Source organism: Archocentrus centrarchus, chromosome 13 (assembly GCF_007364275.1).
Source record: "Archocentrus centrarchus isolate MPI-CPG fArcCen1 chromosome 13, fArcCen1, whole genome shotgun sequence".
Lineage (NCBI taxonomy): Eukaryota > Metazoa > Chordata > Actinopteri > Cichliformes > Cichlidae > Archocentrus > Archocentrus centrarchus.
In genome coordinates this window covers 13,553,439-13,569,849 of record NC_044358.1, presented here as the reverse complement: position 1 = coordinate 13,569,849, position 16,411 = coordinate 13,553,439, and the positions used below count along the sequence as shown (strand labels likewise).

The following is a 16,411-nucleotide window of genomic DNA, read 5'->3' as shown; positions in this document are numbered from 1 at the left end:
TCTTTTTGGAACTGGAAACCAGAGTTTCCTTCATTTTAGGATTAACAAACCCAGAGTTGTAGCTGAACCTGCTTCCTGGAATAGGCCCCTGGTATCGGGAGCTCTGGCGATGATGGCATTCACAGGGCGGACTCAGAGCTGACTGAACCAACTGTGATTGGTTTGTTGAACCTGCTTTCTGGAACAGCTCTCATCACACAGACAATCAGACTCGAGGATCAAAACAAAATCTGGAAGTCATTTTTAGAGTAAACTAAAAGTTTAATTTGATTTTTCTTAAATCCCACAAAGTTTGAAGCTAATAAAGATTAAACAGAATTAATAATCAACTAAACAGTCTCAGTGCAGTCTCACCAGCAGGGGGAGACAAGTCCCCAGGTGCATCATGGGCACTTTGTTTTCATTCATGTTTGGGTTAATTTCAGGTCCTGATGAATTTATTTAGAGTGAGAGGTAAAGTCCTCCTCCAGAGTCGAGGTAATTCGAGAAGCTGCACTGAGGCTGAACACTCATTAAAACACCTGTAACCAATGATAGATCAATATAAGAAGTCATTGCAGGCTAAAATCATCATCATCAATGTGCTGATTCACAACAACACACAGTTTAGTTACAGATATGAATCACGAGAAGCTGCAGGTCAAACAGCAGCAACTTAGACTGACCATCAGTCACCTGTACTTAAGAGCCCACCTTCTTTTATCTGACTAACATGTGCTGACCCACAGAAACTGCTCAACCAATGAATCTGATTGGTGTAACATGCGGACCGTCAGCTTCTGTGGGTTCAACTGGAATCTTAAAATGTCCAAAAAATGTTTTCCTGAAAGTCTTCAGTGTGTTTGTATTCTGAGATTAAGGATAATTCACAGAGAAGCGACACTGGTATGTACTGCTCCCTTCACAGAACAGCTCAAGTTAAATCCATCTACAACAGGAAGAACTGGGAGAGCATGCAGTCTGAGAAACAGACTCGGCTCCTCCACTTCAGTTGGTGATACCTGTATGAGCTGCTCTCTGAGGGGAGCAGTACACACCTGAGCATGTAGTCTAAACTTTAACAGATAATGTCCTTCAACAGCTCTGAGTTCTGGTGATTTTTGGCCATTCTGAGACTCCAGTCAAACTGATGGTCCACAAACTCAACTAATCAAAGGTACTGATTCTTTAAACAGTTTCCAGCTGTGAGCACGATCAGTAAATATTGTGTTTACTGGAACACAGGAGTGATGGCTGCTGAAAACTGGCCTCTGTGCAGATGTTTTATTAAACAACAATGATTTCTGATCAGTGATTTCATTCATTATTGTCTTTTACAACATTTCTGATCAATTTCATGTTAAATTAAAAACAAAGTGACCCCAAACCTCTGCGCATTGGTGCAAATGTCACAGATCACTTCAACTGAATCAGATACTCATCCGATCCTCTCTTTTCGAGCACAGAGTTTCCACTGAATGGGAATTTCATGTCTCAGTTTTTAACTCAGATAACAGCCGAGTGGATTTGGCCCTCAGAGCTGTGATTCTGTATCTTCCAAACACACACCAAGCTATTAATAAAATGAAAAAGAAAAATCTGCCTGTTCCTCAGTGGAAGAAGAAACACAAACTAAAACTTTAACCAGACTAAAACTTCAAGTTTCTCACTAATGTGTAACTGATCAAATAATGTGGACTGCTCCTTTAATGTAAATGTCAGAAAGTTACTGATCAGTAGATATCAATATAGTGATTGATTGCTTAGTAACTGATTGTGCAATTGTGCAGCAAGGAAAGGAGACATTTTATTTAGCTGGAACCTTTAAATGGCATCAAAACAAACCCTGCCCCACATTCAGCCTTTAGCCCCACCCCTCAAGCCTTCTGATCTGGTTTGGGGCTCTCGGGGAGGGGAAGGGAGTCCAGGGATGACTGCTCATCCAGGTCTGGAAGCAGCTCCTCCTTATCGCTGAGAGACAGGAAGCAGGAAGAAAATCGGTGTTACTGAAACTGCTGCTGCAACTCCCCCCACTCCCCCCACCAACGAGTCTGCAGCCCCAAGGGGGGCAGGTTTATGTTACCTGTTGGAGGACAGACGGCGGAAGAGGCGGTGACGTCTCAGTGTGATGACGACGAGCGTGGTCAGCAGCAGGGCAGAGATGGCAGCCAGAGTGACGAAGAGGAAGAAGGCTGGAAGAGATGACAAGATGAAGATTTTTTTAAACTCAGATTTTATTGTGAAAAGACCTGAAGGGAACCAGAATGTGGGTGATGTTCAGGAGTGAATTATCTCTGCAGACCTATCTTTATGTCTGCTGTAAACTTTTCATATGGGAGTCTATGGGGACTGACTCACTGGGGGACCCTCTGCTGGACATTAGAGGAACTGCAGGTTTTGTACCTCAGCAGAGGCGTGTCAGCAAACATGCAGCAGATTCATCAGTTAAATTAGACTTCCTGGAGCAGCTCACAGTCACCAGTCATCACTGCAAAGGTTCGTGATTATCATTGTTTATTTTAAACTCAAACGTAAGGAGCTCCAAACATGCCCCCAGCAGCTGGATTTTAGGAAAGCAACCCACAATGAGATGGTTAGAAACAGCTCAGTCCTGAACATCCCCCATACTTGACCTGTCAGGTAAAAACTCACCTGCGGTCCAGCGGTTACGAGTTTTCCCATGAGTGTCAAACCAACCTGAAAGACAATGTGAGAGGTCACCACACTGAGGTCACCACACTTTAGGATGAATGTGAGCAGTGTTTGGCCTCTTTACCTTCACTGCAGCGTCTCATGCATTCGTCCTCGGTGCTATACCGGTTCTCATTGCCACGGCAACCGCCGTACATGAAGGATTGACAGGAGGCGGAGTATGGGTCATAGTAGAACATCGGGAAGGCAGCTCGGCAGGGCCCGGGGTCAGGTTTCGCTGTACAGGAACCTGAGAGACACAGGTGTTGCCTGAATTATCAACAATACACCTGTGTTGTGCTAGCAGCAGTACCCATAATAACCCAGTGATGTGTGCTCTAGCACCACCCACACTCAGGTGACCTGCTGCAATAAGGAGGAAGGTACATTTAATTTCTCACCTGTGTCATCTGAGGAGTCTTTGTCATCATCATGTTTCTTTGAGGATGGCAGGACGGACACTGCAGGATAAGAAACACACGTCAGTGACCGACTCTTCAACTGTGGGCGACAGACAGGTGAGGAGCTCGCACCTGTGCGGGTGCCCTGAGGTGAAGAGTACACACTGGTGAATCTTGTACCTGTAAAAGTACACGCACGACTCACCTGTACAGGTCTGCATGCAGCTGTCCTTGTTCAGGTAGTTGTTCTTGTTTCCTCTGCAGCCTCCATACGTGAACATCTCGCAGCTTCCTGTCCTCTTGTTGTAGTACCAGTGCTTCAGTGATGCTCTGCAGGGACCCATCTTAGGCTCCGCCTCGCAGTGCTCTGATTGGGCAACACCACACAGGTGATCCAAGTTAAGTCATAAGTCAGACACCAGTCTGATGTTTGTGAAACAGTAAAAAGATAAAAACATACCAGCGTACTCGTCAGCAGTCATCTCTGCAGGAGGAACAAAGAAAGCCAGTGAGTCACTTCCTGTTTTCTTACCTCATGTTTACTTCCCACATCTACCCGCCTACCTGTGTTTTTAAATTTTTTTACATAAAATGGTGAGAAAAACATTTTATTCTCTGATCTGAAGTCAGCACTCAAAACTGCAGTACCATCAGAGTTATGCTGCAGTACTCAGCAATACTGCAGTACCCTTAAAACTGCAGAACTATCAGTGTGTAATAACCTGTTTGTCCACTGACTTCCTCTAAGAAAAAGTACTTTTCAAAAGGTAACTTCAGTAGTACTGCTGGCAGTATCTGGGCAGTATCTGGGTAATGCAGTGGTGACAGCTGTGATAACTGATCAGTGTTATAGTTCAGTGATTGGTTGGTGAGTCAGTGTGGCGTTACCAGACTTCTGAAGGGGGATGGACTCTGCAGATTCTGGATCAGTTTCAGCTGGAGCAGCAGGAGCCATTCGAGGAGCTTTGACAGGAGGGGGAGCAGGAGTGGACTCAGGAAGAACTGAGCCTGGAAACACACAGACACACAGACACACACACACACACACACACACACACACACACACACACACACACCTGTGGTTGTGACTCTTATACAAATTTCCCCTCAGGGACAATAAATGTTACTTTATGAAGACCAGGTGTGTGCCACAGGTGTATCTAGGTGACCTTTGACAGCAGCAGCTGTGCAAAGAAAGCTTGACTTTCACATCCAACCAGTCAGCCAATCAAGGGTTGGTTGACTGGTTGACATGGTTTTACAGTGACATCTTTATAAACACATCAGCTGATTAAAGCAGGAGGAGTCTGAACGAAGGGGGCAGTGCTTGCGCAGATGAGCACAGACCTATCCTTCAAAAGGGCACCTGATGATCGGAGGGACTCCTTCCACTGATTGTCCAGCAGGAGGCAGTAAACCAGGTGTTCACAGGTTTACCTGGAAAAGCTGCTCCAGCAGGAAACAGGTTCTGGTTTCAGGTTAAAGCCTTACATCACTCAGATAAGAACACTGAGTGACTTTCAATAAATCCAGGTATTAGACAGCCCCATTTCATGTTCTTTGGATCAGATTTGAATGTTTTGTTTTTTTTTATTGTTTTGCTGCAGTCTGCCTTTGTGTGAAATAAGCTGCTGAAGGACACCCATGTTTGTTTGGTGTGTGAGTGTGTGTTAATAAAACTTTGTCTGTAAAAAGTCTGAGAGTCGCTTCACTCGACTCCTCCCACCTCCTCCCTCAGGAGCTCCTCCGGCCTACTGGCAGCCGGGGGTTCGAGTCCATGAGTCGCTTTTGTAAGGATCAGCTGATGTGACCCGAGTCACATGTTGCAGCGAACCACAATGGTGGATCGCGTACCTCCCTACCTGTGCTTACAGCCTCTGTGCTCTGATTGGCTGACGGACACAGTTGTCATGTGACATGAGGCTAAGCTAAAACTCCCTGGTGTTGTCATGGTGATTCAACACCAGCTTTCATTTACTGTGATTACAAACGAGTTGATGAGCCTCAGGCCCGAGTTTGAGTCTTTGTGGACCCGCGGTAACCTCCACCCTAAGCTCGGCCCAAACTGACATGCATCTCGAGACAAATGTACGTCGGGTCGAAGCAGCCCGCGAGGATTATGATTACTGTGCAAGGTTCATACGGATTTACGGTTACGTACGCAGGCCCACAAAGACCTGACGCACAAGTATAACTCAGGCCTCATGGAACCTTCAGGTGGTGTAGAAATAATCTGAACAATGAGTACCTAACAAGGAAAAATGACTTGAAGATTCCATCAGATCCGCTCTGGTCGCTGAGTTGTGTTCAGTTGTGTTCAGAAACACGGTGGATAAAAATGTTTAATAGGAGGAAATTTTGGATTCGCTTTTATTTTGTAAAATGGTGTCAAGATATAACTAAACCCAGGATTAAATTAGGTGTGACTTCGGTGTGTTCGAGGTCCTACACGGCTGATGTTTACTACAGCCCCTCGCCTTCATCTGGCCTCTGCTATGAACTTTAACCCCGCAGAGGTCTTCTCTTTCTGATTTTCAACCTTGTTTTCCCGCACACGTGCGGTTGTCAGCGAGTGAAACAGGAAGTTTACCTGTGACTCCCGCGCAGGTCGCCTCACAGTCCTCCTGAGACTCAAAGTTGTTTCCGTTGGCCTCACAGCCGCCGTAGATGAAGCTGCTGCAGCTCTGGTTCGTCACGTTGTAAAAGAAGCGGGGGAAGGCGGCGCGACACGAGCCCACTTTCATCGGCAGGCGGCAGTGAACTGAGGAGACGGCAGAGAGACGATTCAAACAGGAAACAGCTGATCACTTTCTGCAGTGATCAGTAACCTGCTAGAGCTGCTCTGAGTGGCTGAATTCAAACCGCCTGTGAGCTGAGACATAATAACAGAGGGACCTGCTGTTGCTGGATCACCTGCAGCTTTGACCGAAAATGAACCAACTGTAGAAACGTGCTGCTTCACACTGACTCTAAAACCAGTTTTCCAGCATGAGTCTGGGGTTGGGGTTAGGATCAGCGTGTAACAAACACGAAGCTCAAAGTCAGAGGAAATCACAGATTAACAGATGTTTGTGTTCTCAGGCTGTCTGCAGCTGGATGTAACCCATTTTTAAAGCTGTTCCTCTTCTGCATTCGGTGACCGTTTCACACTTTTCATCATTTGAATTTCTTAAATCCAGCAACAGCACGGTATTCCTCTGGGGAAGTTAAAGTGCTCAACATGCACAGCTGTTTCTGACGGCTTCCCCTCAGCGGGGGCATCACCATCATGAGGCTCACATGTTAAAATCAGCTCTTTTCATACTAAAGGTTTCAATCTGGCTGTGATGTCACACTTTCACCATTCCAGTTTATGGAGCCAGAAGTGACCACACTGTTGTGCAAATGTTTTGATCTACCATGGAGCCAGCTTCCTGAAGCTCCTTTAAAGTTCTTTGTACATCGGCTGCTTTTTCATGCATTTTCAGTCCAATCCTCATACCTGACCTCTGACCTGCAACTCATTCAGAAATAAAAAGGCTCCAAACTCAGGGATGAACCAGTGTTGTGTCTACACATCACAGACAACGGAGCAAAGAACCAGTTTAAACTGTATCTTTAGGCTCTTTGCTACCAGCAGCATCATTTGTTCCGATTTCTTTGTCTGAATCTGTGGAAAATGCCAAAGAGAACGCAGTCTGACAGCAGAAAATGAGAGTTTAGCACCAACAGGGTGATTCTTAAAGAACTGTTAGCTGAAAACCTGGCAGATCTTAGCCTGTGTGCAGTGTCCTTAAGAAAAAGAAAAAAAAAAAAAGGAAATTTAATCTGATCAATCTACTATTCACTGAAGCCTCATCAGAAATGTTCTCAGTGGAACGACAGCTGTCAGGAAGCAGGGAGGAAAGACTCAGGTATGCCACATTACACAAGAAATGGACTGAACATCAGCAGGTCTGAGGGAGCGATGGATCCACATCTGAACTCTATCAGGGTTTGTGGCTCATGTTCCCAGCAAAATATAAAGATAGGAGGGGAAGCTCAAGATTTTTGCACAGTACTTTACTTGTATGAAAGGGTGGAGTGCTGAGGTATCAGGTAACACTGTTGAGTTAATCTAGAAAACAAGGTGCATTATGGGTGTGTCAGTCAAATAAACAAGGACAGTAGATGAAATAAAACACCTGCACCTGGCACCTTTATGGAAATCTCAGGTGTTTAAACACTTTCAAACAAACAGGTGAGGCTCCTCTTCCTCCTCTCAGGGGAACCAGCCTGACAGGTCCAACCTCTCAGGAACAAAGAGCTTAAACTGGAATGCCTAAACAGGTGGATTCCAGGTAGGACATGATGTCAGCCTTTCGTGGAGATAAATAGCAGACACTGGATCAGACATTCACTAAACTCACCACCTCTGAAATTCTTGTGCTCGGCCCCACAAATCTTAGAAACATGGTGTCAAACCAGATACTTACTCTGGATGGCATTACTTTGGCCTCCAGTAACACTGTGAGAAATCTAGGAGTCATTTTTGACCAGGATATGTCCTTCAATGTACATATTAAACAAATATGAAGGACCGCTTTTTTGCATTTGCGCAATATTTCTAAAATTAGAAACATCCTTTCTCAGAGTGATGCTGAAAAGTTAATTCATGCATTTATTACTTCTAGGCTGGATTATTGTAATTCAGGCTGTCCTAAAAGCTCCCTGAAAAGCCTTCAGCTGATCCAAAATGCTGCAGCTAGAGTACTGACAGGGACTAGAAAGAGAGAGCAGATTTCTCCCATATTGGCTTCTCTTCATTGGCTCCCTGTTAAATCTAGAATAGAATTTAAAATCCTTCTCCTCACCTACAAGGTCTTGAATAATCAGGCCCCATCTTATCTTAAAGACCTCATAGTCCCATATCACCCAAATAGAGCACTTCGCTCTGTTCATAATGCACTGTTTCTTCTCATTCACCTTATTTACTTTGTTTATACTCCACTCTGCATTTAATCATTAATTGTTATTAATCTCTGGCTCTCTTCCACAGCATGTCTTTTTTTCTCTCCCATCAGCCCAACCGGTCTCAGCAGATGACCCCCCCTCCCTGAGCCTGGTTCTGCTGGAGGTTTCTTCCTGTTAAAAGGGAGTTTTTCCTTCCCACTGTCACCAAGTGCTGTTCATAGGGGGTCGTTTTGACTGTTGGGTTTTCTCTGTAATTATTGTAGGGTCTTTACCTTACAATAGAAAGCACCTTGAGGTGATGGTTTGCTGTGATTTGGCACTATATAAATAAAACTGAATTATCATATATGTGAGAGGTCACAGTGGTATGAGGATGTCTCAGAAAGAAATCCACGCACAAACTCAGTGAGGAGTGCCAGCCTTCATCTACTCTCAGTCCTGATACAGAACTGATCAATTTTATCAATCAGTGGTACCAGCAGAGATCAGCTGCTGACACTGAGTAGCTGAAAATGAAATCCAAACCTCACCCTGAGTTTCCTCAAGCTATCTACATGAGCTGCTGTGTCCATCACGTTGCATTTGAAAAGGTCAAAGGTCATATTTTTGTGACAGCGCTTCCCCACACACAGACTTCGCTTGTGTTATCAGTTTTTATCATTATTTTTAAATTAACGGACAGTGTCCTCGCTCTAAGGTTAAGTAGCTGCCAACTACTTGGCTCCGCCCCTTCATGTCTCCCATTTCTCTCCCAGCTAGCTGTCGCGTCTCTTTTGGTGCCCGTATCGTTCCCTCCTTCTCCTCCATGTTGGACTGTGACTGGTGATGGTAGTCCTGTTTAGTTCTGGAGAGTCATCTGGTTCCTCAGCTGAACCAGACTTTGGGATCTTTGGGATCGAGGACTAGCAGCTGAAGAACATTGTGGAGCAGAGACTGAGAGGAGGCCGCCACAGTTTAGAATTGTTGTTTATAATGATGGGGGGAGCCACAGTGAGGGCCACAATTAAACAATTAAAATTATTTCTAATGTAAAGTTTTAACACGGGAGTCTATGGGGACTGACTCACTGTGGTCCCTCTGGTGGATGTTACAGGAACTGCAGGTTTGGCACTTCCTGTTTTGGTTGGTTGTGGTTGAAGGTCAGTGCGAATCTGTCTGAGGTGGTACCTAATGAAACAAAGCTTAGTCACCCTGACTGTTTGGGACTAAAGTTCACCTGTGCAGGTAACAATGCACCAGAGCAGGACGAGCAGCATTCCTGAGCGTGGTGCAGTCCACTATGTTACAAACAATGACATTAAACTCTTCGCCTGCAGTGACCCGGCCCTGCCTGCAGCAGCCAAGGGTCATGGGTAAGGCTGTATCAGGGTATCAATACTCAGAGGCACACTCTGTATTAATATTCTGGTGATCAGTAATGACCTCAGGTGCTGAACATAGCCTGTGAGGAGACACCACTCAGGGCTGAAAGACTAAAACAGGCAGAACCATCGATCACTGTTTAGAATTAATTATTGACCGGACACTGATATTATATTTCAATCAACTAACAGAAGACATGTTCTGACTCTTCCTGAGTCAGGAACAAACGTCATCATACTCACTGACTCCTTTTGTTGGCTGACGTGAGTCATCTTTTATTTTGAAATTCCTCAGACGACAGCACGAATACGAAATTATCAATCAGATTAAGAAATCAATGACCAATAATCAAGTGATCTCAAACTGATCAGATTTTGATCCCGCAGGCTCTGAGTGATAAATCAGCAGCCAGATCAATGATCCAGCCGTCTGCAGGTAACACTGGTTCAATTATCCTCAAACTCAGCCTGAACCATCAGCCTGATCACAGCTATGAGTTTAATATTAACATTAATAATCAATAATCACAGCTTCTTACTGTTGTCGGACTCGTTGGTCCGCGGCTCCCAGCGGTCCATCAGCGGCACGATGTGCTCCTCCTGGCCGCCCCCCTGCGCCTCTCTGTCGGCCTTTTTCATCACATTCTTGCGGTAAACTTTGAACTGGTCAGTGGGGCGCAGTGCGCATGCGTCCTGGTCGTCTCCGCAGTCCACCAGCTGGCACAGCGACGGTCCGTCCGCCGGGAACCCGACCACAGCCAGGTCACAGGCTGGGTCCGCGCAGCACGCCGCCCGGCAGCTGTCCGGATCCGACCCCTCCAGGACGCCGCCCAGCTTCCGCGCACCGCGGGCCTGATAGTCGAGGACCAGGCCCTGGTCCGGATCCACCGAGGCGTCCCAGTCACAGTCCAGAGCCAGACCGGAAGCCAGCAGGAGTCCAAGCGCGAGCAGCTTCAGTATGATCATGGCCGCGCTACCAGAAATTAGCGGTGATCAATCAAAACCTCCGATAATCAGCCGAACAGGTCGCAATGAGTCCGTGCGAAGCACTCACTTCCGTGTTGGAGGCTCTGCTGTCGCAGTTAAATTTACCTGCGACAGGTGCGGACACTGTGGCCACTCCCACATCCCGACGTCACATACACACGCGAATGCTCACACAGACACACAGAAGCACACACTCACTGGGGTGGTTGTAGCTCAGGAGGTGGAGGAGATCACCTACTAATCAGAAGGTTCGATTCCTGGCTTCTCCAGGCTGCTCTCCGATGCAGCCGTCAGTGTGAATGTGTGTGAATGTTCGATAGAAGCACTTAAGTGTAAAAAGAAGTGCTTGTATGAATGTGTGTGAATAGATGAATGAGGGGTGATGTATAAGTAGTAGAAAAGTGCTAAAAGAGCCAGAACCAGTCCATTTACCACACAGACACACACTCAGATTATTGGTTCTGCTGAATTTCATCATACTTTCAGCTTCATCATTTCAAACAGATCTGAAAAAATATGAAGCAGAAACAATGAACGATGATGAAGGTCAGATTATTGATGAGGATAATGTTGTGCTGCTGATGGATCAATAAACCAACAGGACAAAATCAAAGCGTTTCCTCATGTCTCTAATCTGCACCTCCTCTTCTCCTCCATCCTCACTGAGCAATAATCAGTCGGCTCTTCATGCTCAAGGAGGTCTGATCTCCTGAAATGCCTCAGGAGGAGGAGGATGCTCAGACTGGTGTTTCTCTGTGTTAGCCGGCTCTGAAATAACGGTCTCGTCACAGTGATTATCAACTTTCTGCTCCAGGCTCGGAAAAAGGGGCGTTTCATGCGTTATGTGACTTTCCTTCCATACGAAATGATCCCTGTCAGAGACGTTGATGATGATAAAATGGTGATAAAGTCTATAAAGTGCACAAAACTCTAACACTCAATCTGAGGGATGAATGCTGCAGAAATGGGCTAATCTGCTGGTTTCTGGCTCAGAAACAAAGATCTGATGGATTCTGTGTCTGAGTTGCTCTCAATGCTGCTGCTCATTTCTAAGCTGACTCTGAGATTTTAAACACATGAAAGTTTCCTGTCCCACAGCCTGATGGAGATTTGGAAATCCTGCATCACACATGAATCCACATGTTCAGTCTGAGCTGCTGTAACTTCAGTCTCATTCAGAGGTTTCAGGAAGGAGTCGCTCATAGAAACATGTTCCCAGCAGAGTCTGCATCACTCTGACAGCAACACAGAAAACGCTGACTTTAAGCTCCACACGGCTCGCTGACACATGAATCCAGCTTCAGAGTTCCGCCCACTGATCTATGCTAACTGAAGCTTCCTGTTTGCAGTCTGACTTCAATCAAGTGTGAGCAGGTGTGGCTGCAGGCAGGTGAAGTCACATAAAAGCTTTCTTCCATCCTATTATCTCCTCACTTGTGCTTGCTCAGTGACTTAACTTCAGTTGATCTTTAACCAGCAGCTAAAGCCATCACCAAGGAAATAATACTTGTTAATTGGAATGATAAATAATTGCTTAACATTAATCACTGGTTAAATCTCCTGATTGAGCACATATCAATGGAAAGAGTATCTGCCTCCTTAGAAAACAGAATGACACACTTTATTGAAACATGGTCTCCATTCTTTAACTCATTAAATATAACTGTGAATCCTAATTTTCGCCTGTCAGCAAATACAATAATGTACAATGTTAATGTTCCTATTGAAGCATATTATTGTTATAGGTTATATCTAAGTGTATAATTGACATTATCATTACTGCCATTATTGAAACTGCTGCGTGTTTTGTATTATTAACTGTGTTGCAGCTTCAGGATCCCGCTCAGCACTTTTTTCCCTTGCAGAGAACAACTGATCACATCAGGGTCCCCAAGATGAGTTAATTAGGTTTTCTATTCCTTTAGATCCTGGGGGGACCCAAATGTTCAGATGGGGGCTGTATGGTCGACCTGTTCTCCCTGGGTGGTGTGGGCGAATGGGTGGTGGGGTCCTGTGCGCTGTTGGGGATCACGGGGCCCCATTGGGCCCGGGGTTTCAAGGTCAGTGCTGGCTGGTGCTGTTGGGGTACACTGGCTGGCCCTGAGGGTGGGGGGCACCCCCTGCCTCTCAGTCTGTGGAGGAAAACGACATTTCCTCAGTCTGTTTGCACCGCTGAGGAAAACAGGTGAGTTCTGCTCGGGCTCTGTGAATCCAGCATTATTGTGGGGCTCTAACACACCGAGTTTGTTCACTTTTCTTTAGAATTACAGCCTTTGTAATGAAGGGGTCATTTTATGTTCTCTCTTATTTGATTCATCAATCATCAGGGTGAGAACACATTGTGGTGAAGTTAGATGTTTCATTTTGTAGTCCATCTTCTGGACATTGTAGCTTCAACATGGCCGTGCACTACTCTTTTCCTAAGTCCTTACCTGTTCTCCTACACACCTTTCCTTGACCTGGCTGTGGCCAGGAAAAGACGAGTCAAGATTGTTTTTGGACTCTTTGTTGTTTGAATATACCCAGAATGAACCAATCAGGAAACTGTTCTTTGTCCAGTAGTGATGGGACTGCTGTGCCGAGGCTTCGGAGCGAGTATCGAGAAATCCAGGAAGTCTTTTTATGAAGCGCTTATCTAGGCTTGCTTCATTAAGTGGGAGTGACGTCACTGGTGACGTTTGAAGCCTCGCTGGCTCGGGTAGTGATTTGAGTGTTGCCGTGACTTATGAAAGCTTCAATGGATCCCTGCAAGATGTGTATGTGTTTGTGTTGGAGTTTCACCAGTTTGCTGTGACACAGAGGAGCTGGTTTCAGTGGAGCTGCTAAACATGAAGGTTTCCCTGTATGGCAACACTCTGAGCTGATCGCTCCACTAAGCTATTACACAGAATATGCCTGTAGTTAATCAAATGTGTCACTACTATAATATTCACATGCCTTTTTTTTATGCCAAGGTGAACTGTCTGCAGCTGGGGTAGAACAGCAGCACCTTATCTATGGGTATCATCCAAGCAGAGGTGCGTATATCAAAGCCTGTACAGATGTGCTGTGGGATACCTGTGCAGCCCTGCCTCCTCAGTACCATGTGAAAGGATCTTCTCAAAAGCCAGGGGGGTTATTTCCAAAAAGTGAAACCAACTGAGTCCAAGCATAGTGGAAAAATATTATATTGTAATAAAAATAAAGTCACCATCACCCTAACATTCATAAACACAGTCACTGTCCCATCTTTGGAAACACTGCAACAGTTTTAACATAACCATCTCTGGTCCCATTGGCTTTATTTAAACACTAACTTAAATCACACTGACAGACTTGTTACCGTCACAAAGAGCTGAAATGCAATAACGGTTTTGACCGCGGGGGGTGGAGGTGGGGGTGGGGTGGGGCACATGAAGAAATGAACCTTTTTTGAACCGATTGGACGAAAAGCTTCAAAGCTTCATGAGGCTTCATCTGCCCATCACTACTGTCCAGTAGGTTATCCAGCTGTGACCTGTGACCCCAGCGGCACTAGGACCCTGCAGTTGTCCTGTGCTGCATTCACCGTCCCCTCGTTTATCACGGGACTACAGGTGCTTCAGTCTGGGAGCTGCAGAGGAGTGTGATTTAAAGAGAGGAAGAGCCTACGCAGACACTAATACACTTAGACAGTAACTCACAGCCCTGTAGGGCGATCTGATTGTAACCCTCATCTTCCTACTCTGCACATGCTCAGCATGAGAACGAGCAGCCGAAGTTTGGAATAAAAAACGGATTTGAAGGTATTACATTTTCTTCGGCTTTTTAAACTTTAAAACTTTCAATTCATGTTTAAGCTTAACTCGCTGGAGAAACATCACCGTACTGTGTGATAATCGTTCAGGGAGACTCACGTTTGGTCCTCCGTCGGTTTGATCCCGTTCTCTGATCTCCCACAGCACGTGAAGGCAGCAGTGGCGGTGGTCCCCGCCTCGCCCCGGTGCTGTGGTCTGCGCGGACCCTCCCGGTCTTCATAATTTCTCTACTGTCTCTCCAGTTTCTACTCTGCTGGTTTCCCCCCGCTCAGTCAGGCTGATTCGTTTTTGTTTTTGTTTAATTTTTGATCTAAAATCGTATTTTTTTCCGGTTTCTGAAACTTCTTAAATCATCTTTGGGTTTTTATTTACTTCATTTTCATTTTATTGGGCTCTCCGGTCCGGGTCTGTTCGGCTCCGATGGCGGCGAACCGGGTGGGGCGGCGGGTTAACAGGGTGTGCGGGAATCAGTCACCGAGCCGCGCCGGCGGCGGGCGGGACCCGGGTCAGAGCCTGCAGAGGCGCCAGGCTCGGGTCACCGTCAAGTACAACCGGAGGGAGCTGCAGAGGAGGCTGGACGTGGAGCGCTGGATCGACTGCGGGCTGGACCAGCTGTACCGGGGCCAGGTGAATACTGCAGGAAATACTGCTGAATACCGCATATAATAGTATTTCCTTAGAATCTGAAGTGATTGGCTGATTTATTGATTAGATGCTGGTCTTACTGGGACCCAGTCTGAAGGATCTCTCAGCTTTGTGCATCAGGTATTTGCAGGCGAGGATGAGGTGCGCGTCAGGTTAGGTTACGGCGCAGGGTTCAGAGGGGATTTACGTATGCGGCCCCACAAAGACCCGACGCAGAAGCATGATTCAGGCCCTAAGCTTCTTTCAGTGGTGTCCAACATGAGGCTTGGGCCCCTCTGCGGGCCAGTGGCTAAATCAGAGTTTCCCCCTGAGATCAAAGTACAAACAGAGGAATAGTGAAGTACCTTAGAGTTTAGAAGTGTAATAGTTCCTCTACTCCAGATCATCAGTTTCTCTTTAGAGACAATCAATAACAAATACTGAAAAGTTACTGATCACCTGATCATAAAGGGAAACTAACAGCCATCACTGGATGTGTTTGAGTTCAGCTCTTGAACCTGCCAGTTCCACATGGGGATCACAGTATAATGGTGTTAGGCCGCTATCAAAGCTGTACCTCAGTACTCGAGTAAAAGTACTCTGTTACTGTGTGTGATGGACACTGGTCAGTGAGTCACAGTGATGGGAGGATGACAGGGAACAGTGTTTCTTTCACATTCAGACTGTGAGTGCTGATCTGAACTCAGTGTTGGTTCCAGTAATAAAGCTGCAGTACTCTGGTGGTTTTCTCAGAGTGCTACAATAGTACTTGTAGTAGTATTTGTAGCATTTATCACTGATCTGCAGCAGGTCTCTGTTTAGTTCTCCTGTCGGTTTGTATTTAAGTGTTCTGCTTCTGATGCCTTCACTCATTAAAACATGTCCAGACCTCTGAGACACACACTGCACTGTGGTGATGCTGATGATGGTGATGAAAAGTTAATGGTTCAGACAGATTTACACACAGAGCCGTTTCTGTTCTCCGAGACGTTCCTGTGTGAGAGGAAACCGAGTGTGTTGTTTCTGGGAGGTTGGTGGTGATTCAGCTGCAGATCCATACCGAGGAGGATGAACTCAAACAGGAGCTGACAGCACAGCCACTGCTGCAGGCTAGACACACACACACACACAGACTCGCAGTGTGTGTGTGTGTGTGTGTGTGTGTGTGTGTGTGTGTGTGTGTGCAGTCTTCAGTATCTGATCGCTGTAATGATGAGAACACTGAACAGAGTCACGCACTGTTGTAAAACCAAAAGCTCAGACTGCTTTAAGCAGTTGATCACAGAGTTTTTCTAATCTTAGAGCTGGATGATGCCACAAGGAGGCTCCACCCACTTGCTTTTTTATCCTGCTGTTTGTGAGGGGCAGCCAATCAGAAGAGCGTTGTCTTAAGCAGCAGCTCATTTGATACCCAGAGATTTCTCTCTGTTGGGAAAACTAGGAATTAGACCTGTTCTTGGTGGTGAAGCATAAGTTGCAGCTGATTAGCCCGACATTGAACTTGTGACCTACACTGATGATGTTAATTATTACTTTCTGGTACCAGCTGTTCAGTTGACTGACCCTCACATGCAGAGTTACCAGCGTCTTTGAGATATTTGCATAAATTCTCTCGTATAGTTTAAAAACATCTGGTTTTGTAAATACATGATTCAGATCA

At 45.9% G+C, this 16,411-nt stretch overlaps 2 protein-coding genes across 5 annotated transcripts in view; one reads left to right on the top strand and one right to left on the bottom strand.

The window, feature by feature from the left end:
* Window positions 1-240: 240 nt before the first annotated feature.
* On the bottom strand, window positions 241-10,436 carry spint2 (serine peptidase inhibitor, Kunitz type, 2). The gene is made up of 10 exons (XM_030745158.1): window positions 9,904-10,436; window positions 5,662-5,832; window positions 3,960-4,079; window positions 3,532-3,555; window positions 3,277-3,438; window positions 3,072-3,131; window positions 2,756-2,920; window positions 2,632-2,676; window positions 2,063-2,171; window positions 241-1,950 (listed from the first exon to the last, which is right to left on the bottom strand). The coding sequence occupies exons 1-10, from the start codon at window positions 10,328-10,330 to the stop codon at window positions 1,857-1,859; spliced, it is 1,377 nt and encodes a 458-aa protein (XP_030601018.1). The 5' UTR covers window positions 10,331-10,436; the 3' UTR covers window positions 241-1,856.
* A 3,566-nt stretch (window positions 10,437-14,002) lies between these two features.
* Window positions 14,003-16,411, top strand: part of ppp1r14ab (protein phosphatase 1, regulatory (inhibitor) subunit 14Ab) — a 62,633-nt gene continuing 60,224 nt past the window's right edge. For all 4 annotated transcript variants that reach the window (XM_030743441.1, XM_030743438.1, XM_030743440.1 and 1 more), the window contains exons 1-2: window positions 14,003-14,115; window positions 14,272-14,754. In XM_030743441.1, coding sequence (XP_030599301.1) covers window positions 14,548-14,754 — 207 coding nt within the window. In that variant the 5' untranslated portion in view covers window positions 14,003-14,115; window positions 14,272-14,547. The remainder of the gene's footprint in view (window positions 14,116-14,271; window positions 14,755-16,411) is intronic.